Here is an 18,173-nt window from a genome sequence, read left to right on the forward strand (position 1 = left end):
CGTCGAAGGAAACAGGGGGGGGGGGGGGGGTCGCGCGAGTTCTCTTTTAATTAAAAACTTTCCTCGCAGTCTCTCGCACGCGAAGGGAGTAGCAATTAGAGTGAGGATAATCAAAGAAGCGAGCGCGTCGAGTTTCCGGCAACTTCCCGCGAGAGTGCGCGCGCGCGAGTGCCTTCAAAAGCATATGTAAATGAATTAATTATCTAATTTATCAATTAACGATCTCCGATACGCGCGCGCGCGCGCGCTTGTTTACCCCCTTGCAATTTATCAACCTAATGGACTGCGTATTGTGCATATTTTACGCTCGCAGTAGCGTAAAATATCCTCGCTCCTCTCCCGTCCCCCTTCTTCCTGTCTCGTTTATTCGTCCCTTTCCGTTTCCTTTCGTCGATTCAACATCACATTCTACGATGAAGATGCTCTTCGCTTGCCTTCAACGGGCTCGGGGGATGATCTTGCGATCGCGGAAAATAACGCTGCTCGTGCAACGAATTTAATCTGTAAATGCAAATAAGCGAATGAAGGCGCGATCGCCTTATTAATAATAATTTTTCTACACGGAGAATAAATGCACGAAACATTTTGGAAGTATACGATTGTCTCTTAATAATACAGATGGCAAAGTGCGAAATTAATCTTGATATGTAAAGAGAAAAAAAGAAAAAAAATCTATTTTCGCGACTTGATTTCGAAAGAAGCAAATTCAGGGCTGTTTATTATTACTGTATTATAAATAATACAATTGATCTCTGTATAAATTTTATAATCGTCCGCTCGTAACGCGAACTTTTCTGTGTAGCATGTACGTTTATATTATGCACTGCTGCAAGACCTAATCACAGATTTATAGACTTCACTTGTCACATCTGTCAACGCGAATGTATAAAACAAAAATCTTTATTGTATCTTAAATATTTTTGGCCGATGACAGATATGTCTTTTTACTATTATATAATTACAGTCCTGTTGTCCTGCTTTATTATAATGTCTAATAGCTATAACTAATGTGGTCGGGGCTATATTCGAAGTGCTTAAACCTTAAGTGCAAGCATTATCATCCCTCCGTCTCTTTCCCCCTCTGTCTCTCTGTACGTGTCTTCTGTCCTTTAAAGTGTGTGTGTACAGTAAATGTGTATAAACTTATTAATTATATACAAACTTACGATCTTAAATTGCTTTAAATTGAGTAATTTCTATAATTTGACTTATTGTTAATTATCATTAATTTAAATAAAAAATAAAAGGGCTAGAAGAGGAAATTTAGAAAAATCATAAAATAAGTTGCAAAAATCTAAATAGCAGAAGAATGAGATTTCAATAAATTTTGATAATATATTATCGAGAGATTACACGATTTTTCTAAAAATTACCTGAAAGAAATTTTACGAAATGATTGAAAGGATCAAGTATAATAACACTTTCGATTTTGATATTTTCTTTTTAACACTCTCGCATTTTGCACGATGGGGATACAAGATAGCGGGGTTACATCCTTGTATCTCTCAGGCAGGTAGTCACGTAAATATTCGCGTGCGAGTGTGCCGATCCTACTGGAAAAATATTTGATGAAAGGAAAGGAAAAAGGAGCCGCGCGAGTTTCGCGTACGAAGGTGAGCCGCACCCCCGCCACTTCTACCATTGTTGAGAGAACAACGTTCTCTCCTTGTTGACGATAAAGTATAGTTGGCTGGCGCATACATCGAGCACCAGGGGGGGGGGGGGGGTATCTCGCGCGCGGGCGTTAGAGATTTAAATTCCCTCGCTGCAATATCCGAGCCGCGTTTGATGTTCCTCTTCCAAAGGGCCTTGGCTTGCGGAGTCCGTACGAACGGAAGCCAACTTGGAAATGGCTTACCGGATCCGAGACCGTCCGATCCTCGTCAATCAAAACTCCCTTTGCGAGAGTTCTCGTTGACGAACTAGTATAAAGTTTACGCATGTATATGCGAACGCAAATGTTGGAAATAATTTTCACTTGTACGTGTATATAACATCGCGCGAGCGAGTCCTCAGCAGTAGTGAAGCAGCTGTGTACGTCAGACACATCTAGGTAGATATACAGGGTGTCCCATCTTAAAGGACCCACTCAAATATCTCAGAAACACTGCGTTAAATCGAAAAATGTTTCAAACAAAAGTTGTGTGACTTCAAGGGGGCCATAAGATGGTGACAATGATTTGACTTTGGAAAATCATTTGAAGGTCATGTGAAGGTTAACCTTAAAATCTTAAATAGAAACCCCCATTTTTTATTTAGTATTCTTGTAGCTGACATCGAGAGCTTTCCAAAACACTATAATAAAGTATCTTTTTATTAAGTACTTTTTGAGTTATTTTATATTTTAATCTGACATATTTTGATATAAAAAATTAAATATTTCGTAAAATATTTAGTTTTTGATAATCTTACCGTAATACTTCTATGTACAGAATAATGAGACAAATCAATTAGTATAAAAAAAAATTGTTTTTAAGAAAATTATTTACAATGTATTTTTTTTAAACAATTATTTGTTCTTTTTGGCACAAATTAATTTGTCTTATTATTCTGTACATAGAAGTATTACGGTAAAATTATCGAAAACTGAATATTTTACGAAATATTTTATTTTTTATATCAAAATATGTCAGATTATATAAAATATAAAATAACTCAAAAAGTACTTAATGAAAAAATACTTTATTATAATGTTTTGGACAGCTCTCGATGTCAGCTACAAGAATACTAAATAAAAAATGGGGGTTTCTATTTAAGATTTTAAAGTTAACCTTCACATAATCTTCAAATAATTTTCCAAGGTCAAATCATTGTCACCATCTTACGGCCCCCTTGAAGCCACACAACTTTTGTTTAAAACATTTTTCGATTTAACGCAGTGTTTCTGAGATATTTGAGTGGATCCTTTAAGATAGGACACCCTGTATATATCATTCACGAAAGTCCTTTCGAGCGCTTTGCGATGATTTTATGATGTTAGTAAATGAATCGGTTGTTACGAAAAGGCAGATATATCTCTCTTTCATTAAAAAAAAATTTTTATCATGAAAACTATATGTATCATTAGAAAGGATGGTTTCTTCGGAAAAATTTTGAATTATAACCGAGACTACAGGCTTTTGTGCAACTTGGAAGTTATAATTTTAACAAGAGATCAAGAACTCGTATTCTTTTTGCCTCGAAAGAAATGGAAGGAATAACAATCGTCGTAATAGAATATTTAATTTTCCTTTACCTGTTTCTTCATAGAATAAAATAAAATAAAACAATTCTAGTAATCAATTTTGAATAATAGACAGTATATTGAATATTTACAGAAATTGGCTATTCTTCTCAAATTTATATATATATATATATATATATATATATATATATATATATATATATAATTTATAAATAATTAATTAAAAATAAGTTTTGTATTTGTATTTAAGGAAAAGAAGTACGATGTTTTTTTTTCACAGAATATTCCTTGCATATATTTATGTTTCTTTTCTATATTTTGAGTAATACATATTTTTTAATATCGCGGCCCCCTTACCGCGCTTTTTATCATGTCATGCGGCGAAAGGGGGATAAAGTTTGAAATAGAATAGATAACAGTTATGAATAATGAATATAATATCTCCATCATATATGAAGGTTCTGGAAATATGTATATTGAAATATACGCGAATTTCTATCGCATAGCATTAAAAATTGAAATATATACGTTTGAGCTATGAGTTTATCTCTCTAGAAAGAGATAGAAGGAAATATTCTGTGTTTTGTTTCAGAACTGGGAGGTGATGAATACGGCGGTGCTGACGGGACGTCAGGTGTCGCAGGGGATGAAGGTTTTCATCGTTAGTCAAGCCGGCACGGTGGCCGATGTCACGCTGCAGTCGTCCTGTCATTCCGAGGACGAGAGCGTTCTCAAAGTAATTGCTTTTTAATTCACCTTCGGCATTTATCGAGATTCCTTAATAGCTTAATTCGAAGGAAAACTTCTTGAAGGGAAAAATCACGGTGTTATATAGACGCTAATAGTATTTTCAAACTCTTCATTCAAGTCCTTCATTCCTATTATTTGCATGATAATTTTTAGATATTTTTATATATATATATAATTTTTCATATTTATCTTGATAATTTATTATGATAATTTTTAAGTATGTTTGTACATGACAGAAGATATCATTTAATATCATTTAAATATTCTGTGGGTAATGTTAATTTTGACGACACATTGTTTATTTCCCGCGTGACGATTGATTAATAAAAATATATATTTTTATTTAGCAAAATGTTGATGAAATCATGAAAAGTGCATGTTCCAAAAAAAAAAAAATTTGTGTGTATAATATATATCTATAGTTTTATAATATTAATATTTTAAATTCTCTCAAAAATATATCGTACATAATATTATGTAATGCATGTCGGGAAAAGTTTCAAGCTGTTGAGTAGTTGTAGTTTGTTTAATCGTCAGTTCAAGCGGCACTTTGGAAACCTCAACAATCTGTGCACTGTCGTTAGACGTTGTATTAGAAACTGTAGTCTAGAATCAAACTCCACTTAACACCCGACCGTCCTAAAATTTGCAGGTATCGTCCTCGTGTAGCAGCGTGTACGTGGACGGTTCGGAGATTCGGGGTTCCAGCAACGCGTCGGTCCTTGTCAAGTATGGCACGTATACCGGTTTGGCGAAGTTCACCGTGTGGATGCCCGAATTTCCATTGGAGGTGAGCGTCGGCGACACGCGACTGAGCCAGATAAAGGGCTGGAAGGTGCCGGAGGAGCACGCGGCGACGAGCGCCAAGAATAAGCGTAGCCTGTTGAACGCGACGAGGAGCGAGGAACGGACTTCGGAATCGCCGATCACCGCGCGAGCGAGGAAGAGGAGCGCCGTCGAGCTCGAAGAATCGCTAGAGGACACTTCGATGGACATGGACGATCCGGACGAGCCGCTCCTCGAGGAGGAGGACGAGCACGAGGAACGATTCCGTGGCAATGGAAACGAACACGGATGGGGGGACACGATCAACTCCATCGATCGGAATCTATCCCCGGCCAATTGCCGGCTGCGTTTCCAGCAGAGCCCAATCGAGGTGCACGCCCGATTCCTGGCGAGCGATCATGACTCGGGCAGAGTCTCGTATTTTGTCAATCGGCGCACCTGGCTGCGCGTCACCGACCTCATAGCCGGCATGCTACGAATTTCTGATCCTAGGATAGCGACGCTTTTACAAAATAGACTGGTTCAGGGACGCGGGGTGGGACGCACAGAGGTGCAGGTATTGTCGCCGATCACTGGCAGAGTCATCGGGGCGAAGGAGATCAGGGTTGGTAACGATCGCGTATCCGTAATACGACTGTCCGTCCGGGTCGTGTCCGGACTTCAGCTCAGCATCAGTCCTGATACCGCGATCGAGAATGGATATGTTGCGGAAACCTCGGTTACGAGAAGACTGACCGCGCAGTATCAGGTAATACTACTGAATTATAATTGAAATATTCGTATTACTTTTCAAATATATTTCGAGAAAAAGAGCAATCTCAAAGAGTCGATCTCTTAGGAAAATAACAAAGTTGTAGAGTTTAATATTTCGGCGTTTGTTAGATCATTGAATCCAAATCTGATTAAATAAGCCAAAATTAATAAAAGAAATACATATAAATTAAACTTAAAAAATGACGTAAAATTGTGTTATTCCATCTAATTTCTAAAGAAATTGGCTCCAAACTCCCCTAAGGATTCTGTGATCGAAACTATGATTGCGCGAGCAAACCGTGTATAAACTTAACGCAATTATTGTACGTATCGCATCAACAGGAGGGATTGCTGGACATCGACGTGGAGTTCTCGGACAATACCCGTACGCCCCTAAGGGAGATCGCCGTGAGCGATTACCATTTGCAGGTTGAAAGCACGGATCCGGAAGTCGTGGCGTTCGCGCCGATGGTCGCTTCGCATCATCCCCGGGTCATCGCCGTCGGCGAAGGTCGCGGTGACTTGCTGCGAGTCAATCTTCAGCTGGCCGATTCCTGCCGATTATCCGGCAGACGGTCGGGCAAAGGCTCTCAGAGGACGACGGCTGCATTGGCGAGCGCGTCTGCCAATGTCGAGGTGGATTTCGCCTCGAGCGAGGTGCCCAATCGGCCGGAATTTGTGCAAAACGACGGCGGCGGCACCGTCGGCTCCCATCATCACAGAGAACGTAAAACCAACCGGGGCGAAATGGCACCTGATCTACATGACATTCTCATCGGTAAATAGATCCTGTTCCCCTTTGCCGCTTGCTCTCTTTCTCCACTTTCTTTCTTCTTTCTTTCGCATTTTCTTCGCTTCTTCTTCCGTTCTCCGCTACGCTTTATAACCGCCACATTACGCACGGCATGCATTTCCTATAGCGAAAACTTTCTTCGCGATCTTTCTTTGGCTTGTAAAAAGTTTCGCCTGTCTATTGATGCGTAATCTTCCCCCACGGTTTCCGTCCGGTTACAGTCTCTCGTAACTGATAGTTTTCTTTCCTTTTGTATATTGAATATCAAATGTGTCTGCCTCAAAAAGTAATTTGTGATGCAACGCGCTCATTACAAATCGTTGGAATATTTCATCATTAATTAAGTTGAAACATCTACTATAACATTTATATACGAAATACGAACAATGACACAGTTGAACACGAAGAGGAAAGTTGACTTTAAAAATTACTTAATCTCGAAACGTTTATAAACACATGATTCTTCTATTTTCTCCTTTTATCTCAAATTAGTACCAAAATCTCAATTTAGATGATATTATTACGCATTCAATAAGATAGTAAATCATTGTATATATACATAATATCGCCACGAAAATACAAATGCACGTTCACAGTGGCCCTTCCTCAAGCCTCGCATGCCCAATAGCATGTCTAGCCAGCTGCCTGTCCAGCTTGAAGGGATTAAGGGATGAAGATTCTCTCGCGGTGGCTCTCTCCAACTTGGCGCAAACACCCTGTCGTCTCACTCTGTCCTCTCTCTCTTTCTCTCTCTTTGTTTTTTTCTGTGCAAAGGGTTACCGCTGAAAGACGAGAAAGACGGGCACAAGCACGAGCCTCTGGTGCAGGCGCGGCAGCATCGCACGGCTATAGCTAATGGCATGTCTTCAGGGGGTATGGGCGGCGTCGGCGTGCGTCACCATGGCGTCGGGGCACGCATGAGTCCGCTCGAGATCGGGATGTACGTGCTGCTCGCGGCGTTCTGCTTCGCGATCGTTGTCTTTGTCGTCTCCTGCGTGGTGTACGCCAGCAAGTTCAAGCCCCAACCGCCAGACTCGCCGGGACTCCTGACCGGCACGGCCGTACCGGTGCTCGCCGGAGCGGGCGCGAGGGCACGTGCCGCCGCGAATCAGCTGGCATCCGGCAGACGACCACCACGTGAATCTACTACCAACGCACACGACTGGGTATGGCTGGGTAGGGCTACCCTCGAGCGAGCCGCCTGCGGTCCGCAACAGGTACGTACACGAATGAATCGCACGATATACGTACAGCAAGGTGTCTACTCTCTGGAAAAACATGAAGAACCTGGAGTTCTTACAGAGACATTTTTATACTTGAAAAAGATCAGAGAATTTTTATTGGAATTAAAAAAAAATGATTCTCTCTTTAATAATTTTCTTTTTACATTGTAAGCAATCGACAATCTATCAATTATAAAAAAATTTATTTAAGAGAATTGTACCAAAAAAAAAAATCTGTAAAAAAAATTCTCTTTACCTAAAATTTTAAACAAAAAAATCTGGAAGATCAGGAAATTTTTTACAAGATTTGAGTAGACGTACTGATAAAGTTACTACTTTCGAAAATTTCATGTATGATTTACTACGATGACGTTGCCTAATTATAGGCTAATTTATTGTATATGAATCGATAAGAGATATTATTTCATTAGTAAGAGTAAAGCATAAAATCATGCAAGTGATATACGTTAATACGCAGTTAATTCGAGCTTTATTTAAACATAATTATCAGTATCAAAGAATTACTTAGGATTTCTAATGAATTAAACGATAACGAGTGAAATTTGGATAAAACGTAACATGATTAGTTAATTGACAGTTCAGAGGGAATACGCACATTTAGGATTAATTGGTGATTAAAATTCAACGAGTCTCCGGTGGGATTTGATGCTGTAAATATTCGCCTCCTCTCGCTCCGATAATCCAGCGGCAGTTAAACAAAATAAATAAGAGATTTCGTTGAACCTACTCTGATTGGAAATCCGGTTTATATGTTACAGGTGCGCGTAACGAGTAATCCGCTGGCAGGCGAAGGTGAACCCGAGAACGAACTGGGCACGTGCTTTGACAATCCGAATCACATCGAGCTACCGTCCGCCAACCAACAACGACCTAGCGGTACCAGCGCTATTGACACCACAACTTATTCTAAGAGGGACAGAGTAATGCGGAACAGTTTCGCGGCGAAATCCGCGATCAAGTCATCCGCGATAATACCACCCAGCAATAATGCAACGACGACGGCGACGACGACGGTGGTAACTCCGGCCACCACGCGGAATGAGTAATTATGATTAAATGTTATTGTTTCTCTCTCTTTGTATAAATCGAGGATTCTCACATAATTTTCGAAGATTGTCGTGAAATATCTTTTCGAAGGCAAAGGAGAAAAAAATGGTATTCCGCGAAGAGAAAAATGATAAATTTTTTTGTACGAAATAATGATGTATTATTATATAAATTTAATTGTCATTGCGAATTTCTTTCCAGCAACGACGATATCCCTCCACCCTTGCCACCGCACGGGGTGCTGCCCGCGATTTCGACATTAGTTGCGACAACGACAACGACAACGATGACAATCGGCACGAACAACGCGAGCAACGGCAACAACGAGGACTACAAACCGCCGGTACCGCCGCATAGGAACACGGGGGTTAACGTGCGGCTGCCGGAACCACCGCGGAAACATCGCCACAGGACGTCCAGCGGCGGCAGTGGCGGTGGCAGCCATCACGGGAATAATCATCGACATAGCGGCAAATCGCCGCAACAGTCGAGCCATCATATGGTCAAACCGCACATGAAAGCCAGAGTAGCGGAGAACGCGAACAAGCAGCAGAAGGGCGAGGACGAGGAATTTGTGGAATTGGTGGTAAATCACGACGACAGCAACAAACATCTCGCGAAGGACACCGGGAGGTCCCGGGAGATCAAGAGGGCGACCATAGTCGGTAATCCGATGTACTCGTCCTTCTCCACATCGGCTGTTGTTTCTACCGTGAACACGTCTACTCCTATCGGCGGCACAGCCTCGTCCACTACCACATCCCCGCCATCCTCGTCGCCGTCCGCTTCCTCCTCATCCTCCTCCTCCTCCTCGTCCTCCTCCAGCTCCTCCTGCGCCTCGTCGTCTTTCCAGGAACAGGAGGAGTCAGTGCCGCTCGACGATCTTAATCTAGGTATGGATTACAATCAGATCATGCAATACTTTGATAATCTGAAGGAGTCGAATGCCTAGGTAGGGCCGTTCGACCTCTTGGAAGGTCGAGCAGTAGTCAACGTCGATACGGAACACCGGGATCCTCGTCAGTAGATGAGCGATGAGCGTCAAATTCTATTTATTTTTTTTTTATGTTCGTCTCTTGAAAATTCTCTCGGAGAATTCTCTCTGTAGCGACAACTCGCTCTCGCGGAAATGAGATTTCGCTACATACGAGGATGATAATTACCCGGATATTTCGTATTTTAGACTATAATCTAGTCAGCTTCCTAGCAGCACATCAAGAGTAACGCGCAAACATGCATAAACACATACGTACACACTCATATTAACGAAATTAAGAGAGATATTACTCTTTCATACACAATTCATATACAGTCTCTTGACAATTTATTACGATCGCTAACAGTTTTCGGGCGCGCATCGGGTGAAAGTTCCTGAAGTATGGTATAATTTGCGCCGTAATATATTCGCGTTAATACGTAAATAATGATACGTAAAATGTAAAAAAAAAAAAAAAACGTAAAAAACATCAATACTTTATATTATAATCCCAAGCGAGGAGATGCATATATTCACTATATTTTTTTACCATTTTTATAAAATATATATACACATATGTATATCATTATCCCAAATGATATTCAATCAAATGAGTATATCTTTCTCGTTTTCTTCGTTTTTGCTGATTGATATTTTTGCTATTTGAAAAATTTTCTCATTAGTAGCTCTCTAAACTACTCATCTATTGTATTGACAATATTCAATAGATTTTGTCTACTATGACGTTTTTCTTTTGTTTCCTTTAAATTCATACGCGAGGATATTATTCGTGCGTCGCGATTGCGAAAACTTGTTGACGTAATAAATAATCGGAGTACTGTTCGTACATACACGCAAGAGGCTTTAAACAAAAAAAAAACTGACTGTCGATGGCTAAGTGGGGTAGGTAAATCGCTCGCTCGATGACGACGAAAACGTCTCGCACGACGTTTTGTTCCTCGCTGCGAGCTTTCCTTCGTTTCTTACAGGATCGTCGCGTACCCTCGCTCCTTGCCCCCCGTGCCATCTTGATCTCTCGCTCAAAAGCTCTTCCCCTGCGCTATCACGGGTCCTCCTCCTCCTCCTCCTCCTTCCCCTGCTCCTTGTCTCCCTCTCCCTCTCCCCCGTCAGGGTTGCAAGAGAGGAGCATCATTTACGAGATGCTTCGTATTTTGATCGCGCAATGGCTCTTTCCATGCCGCATCTAACAGTATAAAGTGCGAAGGAACACCTCGCAAATCTTTCCATTACAGATGTCAAAATATCACGTTTCATGTACAAAGCAAGAAGAGTTTTGTATCGCCGATATGTATATGGCGCGTCTCCTCCTCGCTCTTTCCGCTAGATATTTGATCTACATAGGATACATATTCGCTTAACGTGCGCGAATCGCCGTCAGCGGTGAATTTTTCACCGGTTCACAGCCGAACGTGGGCACGACAGGCTATCAATCAGTCTTTGTCAGGCGTATACGAGACGCGCGATCAAAATACGAGGAAACAACGTGCAAAACTTGCAACCCAACCCGATCGCATCGGAGGACGCATATTTATTCGATCGATCGTACGTCGTAATGTTTGTAAATTTTGCTTTGTAAGACTGTGTACATATATACATAAATATATATACGCGATGAAGCGCATGTTAATTATGGACTTACAGATTTAAAGTTACATTTATATAGCTAATAGAGAATCGCATCGAGAGACGCGCACGTCGGAAATATTGAATGAAGAAGTATTTCGTCGATAAGGACGAAGCTTATACGTTACATGCTGCTCTCGCTTTTGAATTATCCCTTGGAATGATCTTTTTTAAGTACGTCGCGTACTCGTATCGCAATCAGCACTTTTTAACAGCACGCCGAAAACGCCGCGCGTCACTTTCATCACGTGAAAATACGTGTATTAGCATACCGCGTCTATAGATGTCTAGATAGTACCTAAATATAACACGTACCGACACGTATTTAGGTACATTATTGAGATACGGGGTGTATCTTAATTATTCTTGCTTTGAATATTTGTATCTAGGTACTCTATATCTGCTACGAGATATCGTAACGTGTACCATGTATATTGCCATATCACGAGTGTATATAATTGTATATTTATCGTACAAAAATATGTATTATCGGGAATGTTGAAATCTGCCAAGATATTCTGAAAGAGATAGCCTACTTCTTTTTGTAACACATATTTATTCAGTTTAGATTTATTTTATTTACAGCAGCATTAACCTGCACTGTCGCAACGTTTAACACTTTTAGCTAATATTCGTAAATATCAAGATTGTATTTCGAAATTTTTAATGATTATATTTCATATCTGGGTGCTATTTCAAGAAATATATGTATCATCATATAAAAAGGAATGCACATTTCTATCATGTATCCGTGCATTTTGTACCTAGATACAAAGAATGCGTTGAAAGTGTGTATAAACTAAGTGAACATTATTGTCCATAAATGGCTTATTAGTAAAGAACGAATATACACAAATATATTTTGTGTGTGTGTGTGTGTGTGTGTGTGTGTGTGTGTGTGTGTGTGTGTGTGTTTGTGTGTATGTGTATGTGCAAGTGAGAAATAGTAGAAAAAATAAATATTAATTGATATTTTTGAGGTAATAATATAGTATTGATTTATAATAATTCGCAGATTATCTCTTCTTAATCAATCTATATCTTTGTTAGTAATCAGTCAATATAATGGAAATATATTGATTTTTATATGAATAATAACCAAATATATATGTTCCTGGCAAAAGTAGAAGCATTCGTTTTAAAATATGAAAGCGTATAAAACAAAAACATATCCTATATTCCATATAAAAATTTTATTCTTTAATCATTAACTTGATTATTCACACATTTTGTTTGTATAAATTTATTGAAACAAAATGTGCAGCTATTGAATATAATTATAAAGCGTTCGAAGGTACTTCGTAACAAGAGTCCTTCACTGAAATAGTAAAGTAAATAGCAAAGTATGTTCGCTTAATCTGTACGTGCTTTTAACCGTACACGGAGAAAATATAATAAAAATTACAATATTAAATTTTTGTAATCGTGGAACATACTAACATATAAGAAAAATCACGATATTTTTATTCAATGATATTATATACTTATTATATTTTACAAAGAAATATAATTATTCAAATATTTTGATGCACAAACAAATGCATAATCGTTAACAAACAATAAAACAAATACGTAATTTACAATTTTTATAATAATAAATATACTGTCGTTATATTCCAGCTTTACAATAAATGTTGCGAAAGGGAATATAATTTGTACTGTAAAATTTTCTCCGTGTACTTATATACAGCGAAGAAAAAAAGAGAGCGAAAAAAATATACCGTTCTTCCCGATCGATTAGAATATACATAGTTACAAGTTCATACAGTGTCATCCCGTTGTTTTCCATTAAAATAAAACTGAGCACCGCGAAGTGATCGAGAGTGAAACGAGGCAGCAACTTTAAACGCGAAGAAATGAGCGACCTACTCCAAGGATCAGCCAGAAAAAAAAAATTCTATAACTATGTACGTATTCTAAGGACTACGTGTCTAAGTATGTATGTAACTCTGTAAGTTGTGTGTCAGCACAATCGCGTGGGACAATAGTGATCCAATCGAATAGGTGTTAGATGATTCTGACGTTGAGAAAGAATCGGAGTATACTCTCTCCCTCCCCCTCCTCCCCGCCGAGAATCTAGTCTCTTATATAGCGCGTAATATATAAAATATTAATCAACGTGAAAAAAAAAGTGCGATGTACGTTGCCTTTCGCCTGATGATAATACGTATCTTTCGAATACTCTCGCGATCACGATGCGTCAAGCTTGATGTACATATGATCGACCCTTAACTACTGTGGTGTAAAACGAATCATGTATCCGGACCTTTTTACATAATCGTGCAAAAAAAGAAAATGATAATGTATCCGTAGGGATAAGACGATCTCTTCGTCTCGTACAAGAGCAATGAACGAAAAATGCTTTTGTTTTAATAACAATATAGTGAAATTCATGAAATTATTTAAAAAAAAAAATAATAAAAATATATAAACGTATCTAGTCTCATATATCATACCGTAAGATTTCGCCATATTAGTTAAGGGTTGAATAGTTTTTGAACCGATTGTAAAAAAACATTTCTGTCCTATCGACATTTATATAGCCGGAATTTCCTATGAATCTCGTAATTTAATCTAGATCTATTTGATATTGTAACAGAGATGAGCGCTTTTTATATAAAATAGAATTACAAAACTAAATTTCAGAAAGCGGCTTTAATCGCTTTAGTTTACGATGTGAAATATACGGACATTGTTTTCTGCAATCGGTTCTCATGCCTTGAAAGCGACTCTTGATAATATACTCTTCGACGAGCGCAAAATTGAGGGAGTGATTTTCAGTACTCACTTGAAGGTTTTACTTCTTGAAAGATATTATTCATAATATAGCTCTCGAGTGTACGGTAAAGTTTATACTCGTATCTCATATTCGACACTTTGTTCGTCTAATTCTCGTAGACGCGGATACAATCAGGATTATATTGCGGTACTAGATGTGAGGCTACAGCATTTCCCGACGATGTCATATGATTTTATAATCGCTTTTATCATTGCAAACTGTTAAATTGTATCACAATAACCCTGACTGACTCTACTTCTGTACGAGATAAATAAACCGAACTTAGTGCCAAGTGTGTAGTGCGGGTATACCTAGTCTTCCGGTATCGGAAGCTAATGTAACGCTTTGTATATTCCTTTCTATTGGTCTCTTTTTCTTGAGATGCACGCGGAGAAACGAGAACTTATCGATGAACTCAACGGTAAGAACCTATACGATAATCGCGATCATATCCGAATATCAAGCGAAAAATAGACGCGCGCTAATCGTTCGTAATTATTATCTAGCGAATTTGATATAAGAGCACCCCATCGGTGATTATCATGATGCCATAGCGTTTACTTAATTTTACTGAGAGTGATCGGAGTCAGTGGCTTGTATGTTAGTATATATCGTTGCGTGACACAAATACCTAAACTCATATACTCACACGCATGTATTAGACGAGATGTGTACATTCTGCATTTCCGATTCCACATCATCATTCCGATGAAAAACTCGCGCTTTTGTAGTCATCGACATATGCTTACCGTAAAATAAGACGTAGGAATATAGTTGCGATGTTTACGAAATTATCTTTTCAATGTAAGCCAGTGATTTCTGAATAAGATTTTTGCCAAGAAATCTGGATAAAATTGTTGCAATTTCTCTTTCTTTCATGTATAACCATTTTTCCTATATTGTACTGTTCATTCTTGCTTTCTTCTTTTTTCTTTGACAAAGAAAATTACCATATTACTTATATAAAGAGCGCAAGAGATAATAAAATAATACTTGATCGAGCACTCGGGAATCACTGGTAATCTTCTCCCGTCCGTATATTGTTTTCACAATTTATTCGATTATTTTACTCGAAAATTCCTGTCTCCGCAGTGTCTTTTACAGAATTCCTCCTCTCTTTCTTGTCGATTAGATGTGCAATAGATTTATTGCGCAAAAAAAAATGCATCACTGACTCTGCATCCGCGCATACTCACATTCCTCAGACACCCATTTACATAATAAGTGTGATAAATGCGGAACTAAAGAGAGAAAAAAAAGACGAAAGCGATAATTAGTAGTTACTAACTGTACGCTTCGCGACGACGACTCTCGAGTGACATCGTTGGCGAACGGATGGCCGACGATAACGATGATAATCGACGATCTATATTCGATGTAATACATATATGCAAAAAGTTCTTTGTCTTGGACGCGATTTTGAAAGAAATTTATTACAGAAGTCTGTCGATCATTCCATCAATTGATGAGATGAGATGAGACGAGACGAGACGAGAAGCAAAGCAGAGGCAAAATTTCGTTTATATTTTCAAGCATAATGACGTGCACGTCGAAAATCCTAACAAAAGAGTTCGTCTCCAAACGGCCTTAAATCTGTATTTTCAAAATTTTGAATTTTGAATTATACCAGACTCGTGACGATTTGAAGAGAAGCTTTTTAATTACGAATGTACTCTAAGCCGGAAAAATTAGGTGTTTACTTAAGAAGATTCACTTATGTGGAATCTTCGGACTCTAATAAATAATCAAACAAAACAAATTTCGCCTCTAGCCCTTCGTCACCGTTTGTTAAATCTTTGCGTCAAAAGAGATCGTCATTTTCCTTGATTTCGAAAATTCAGAGACATTTTGCTCGTTTGTACAAGTATTGTATCCGTAATATCGGAGGCATTCCAGGGTGACGCTTAAAGACTCAATCTCCCAATGCTTTGCAAGAATAAACTCATGAAATATGATAATATTTTATCTTAAAAATGGTACAATCATTTTTACTTCTTTTTTATTTTTTACAATTATGTGTTGGGAGTTAAGAAAACATCAAAAAAACATGTGAAAAGCACGTTTTCGTGTGTAAAGGATAATTTATATTTTGTCATTGTTTGAAATATATTTTAATTAATTTATTTTCTTGTCTATCTTAATGTCCGATACAGTATATTGATAAATAGAAGATTAAGGAAGCATCGATATCTAAGGAAAATAGGATATTAAATTTTTTTTTCTTGGATATTTTATTTTATTTTTTTTAATAAAAGAATTTTTTTTTTTTTTCTCTCGAAATTATTGCAAGTTTATTCACAAATAAAGCGACGCAAAAGTCTCTGAAACATTCCGTTCGAAAACTAGGAGACAATCTTTTATATTCTCATTAAATGAAATTATTATTATCACGACTTCTATAATTATACTCTATTACTATTGTTACCTGTATTGCTATCATTATATTATTGTCATCGTTGCTGTTGCTGTTATTGTTACTGAGATTGTTACTCCTGTTGTCATCGCCGCGTGTCGATCACGTGTCGATTCTGAAAATACGAAATACGTTGTTTATGTCATCGTCATCGCCGTCGTCATCATCGATATCAATGTCGACGTCGCCAATACGCTAATTATAACAATAAGATACGATTATCGCCTACTCAATGTACAATATGTAGTATTTATCTGTTGTTACCATCAAAATCGTCATCAAAGATATATAAAAATATTGTAATTGTAACATATCGAGCTTCTCGTACCACTAAGCCCTTTTTCCTTAAACTGGCCGTATTCTCTCATTCATATCGGTTATAAATGAATTCACATGTTTGATCGGCGGTCTACTTCTTCGAGATTTGTGTTTCCTTATGTGCTAGAGTTTATATAAAAAGAGAAAAAAATGGATATTAATATATAAACTGACGTATATAATACCAATCTACGTAAAATAAATCTAAGATATGTAATTAAATGCACAACTACAGCATTAAAGATAAAACTTTCGTTTAACCTTTGTAATTAATTTTTTTGTAATTATGATATAAAAAGCGATATATAGGATATAAAAAAAAATAAATTATTATTCAATGTGTGTATATTATGTTATTCATTCGGTTCAAGGAAAATACGCGATTTTTAAAACATATATCCTGTATATAAAACAATTGTTTTTTTATATTTATCATATATTTATTATTAAATTTTTTCTCTAATTCTATTCATTCCAGATGAATAACATCAACAATTATACATAAGAAAAAATATCTTTTAGTTTTGATAGAAAAAATTAAAATATGGAATTTCAAATACATACATATATATATATATATATATATATATATATATATATATATATATATATATATTATACGATAATAATAATTCTTTTAAATTAATTATGTAAGAATTATAAAAAATTCTTTCATATAATTATAGATATAAAATTTTTGTTCAATTTCTCTCTCTCTCTCTCTCTCTCTCTCTCTCTCTCTCTCTCTCTCTCTCCCTCTCTCTCTCTTTGGTAATATGACGATATTTAGAATTCGGAAAATAGATAAAATATATATATAATATTATATATGAAACGCGGACGAGAAATAATATATAAAATCATATATAATAGAAAAACAGGAATTGGAAAAATAAATTTAAAAATTTATACAAGTATCTTATTTATGTAAAAATTATTCGATTAGTAAATTGGAATATGACCGTGAAAATGTTGAATTGTACAAAATATATATACATTACTAAATAGATCCTGATTTGTTGAATATAATGTTGTATATTTGAATATTTAAATATATATTGATGTCATTAATACTATTTCGATCATTATAAAATGTAGAAATATAGAAAGAATAGAGAGAGAGAAAAATCTTTTTATATTTATGTACACATACCACGCAACTTCCGTCATGGGATGTTTCTCAGCAAGGAGTCATAAGAAAGAAATTGTGTCACACAATTGAACACCTGGAAAGAAGTGTACGTCAATTGGACGTAATGCTTATTGGCCAGTTGAAAATAAGGCCCTTTCATTGGTCAATCGTGCTAGTTACCCTAGGCACCGATCGATATGAGTGGTTATGGTTGAGATCGAGAAGACGTTAGAGATGTTTCGAAGCATTACATTAACCAATCAGAATAAAGAAATTTTTGCTCTTTTTGTTCTAATTGGTCAATCACAAATGCTTCAAAGCATTTCGAGCGTCTTCCCGACCGCAGCCTATGTC

General features: G+C 37.3%; 1 protein-coding gene and 1 long non-coding RNA gene across 4 annotated transcripts in view; one reads left to right on the forward strand and one right to left on the reverse strand.

The window, feature by feature from the left end:
- Dtn (transmembrane protein 132C dtn) overlaps window positions 1–16,174 on the forward strand; it is a 118,908-nt gene extending 102,734 nt beyond the window's left edge. For 2 of the 3 annotated variants that reach the window (XM_070293459.1, XM_070293457.1), the window contains exons 5-10: window positions 3,777–3,920; window positions 4,587–5,468; window positions 5,816–6,251; window positions 7,041–7,483; window positions 8,269–8,552; window positions 8,759–16,174. In XM_070293459.1, coding sequence (XP_070149560.1) covers window positions 3,777–3,920; window positions 4,587–5,468; window positions 5,816–6,251; window positions 7,041–7,483; window positions 8,269–8,552; window positions 8,759–9,509 — 2,940 coding nt within the window. In that variant the 3' untranslated portion in view covers window positions 9,510–16,174. The remainder of the gene's footprint in view (window positions 1–3,776; window positions 3,921–4,586; window positions 5,469–5,815; window positions 6,252–7,040; window positions 7,484–8,268; window positions 8,553–8,758) is intronic. The other variant, XM_070293460.1, reaches the window with a different exon arrangement.
- LOC138932012 (uncharacterized) lies at window positions 7,020–17,867 on the reverse strand. Its single transcript, XR_011446721.1, has 4 exons — window positions 17,841–17,867; window positions 16,698–16,810; window positions 16,382–16,484; window positions 7,020–7,534 (listed from the first exon to the last, which is right to left on the reverse strand). It is a non-coding gene; the product is annotated as an uncharacterized lncRNA (long non-coding RNA).
- Window positions 17,868–18,173: the final 306 nt, after the last annotated feature.

This window comes from Polyergus mexicanus, unplaced genomic scaffold, assembly GCF_030449975.1.
Source record: "Polyergus mexicanus isolate NDT 795.1 unplaced genomic scaffold, iyPolMexi1.0 SCAF_3, whole genome shotgun sequence".
Classification (NCBI taxonomy): Eukaryota; Metazoa; Arthropoda; class Insecta; order Hymenoptera; family Formicidae; genus Polyergus; species Polyergus mexicanus.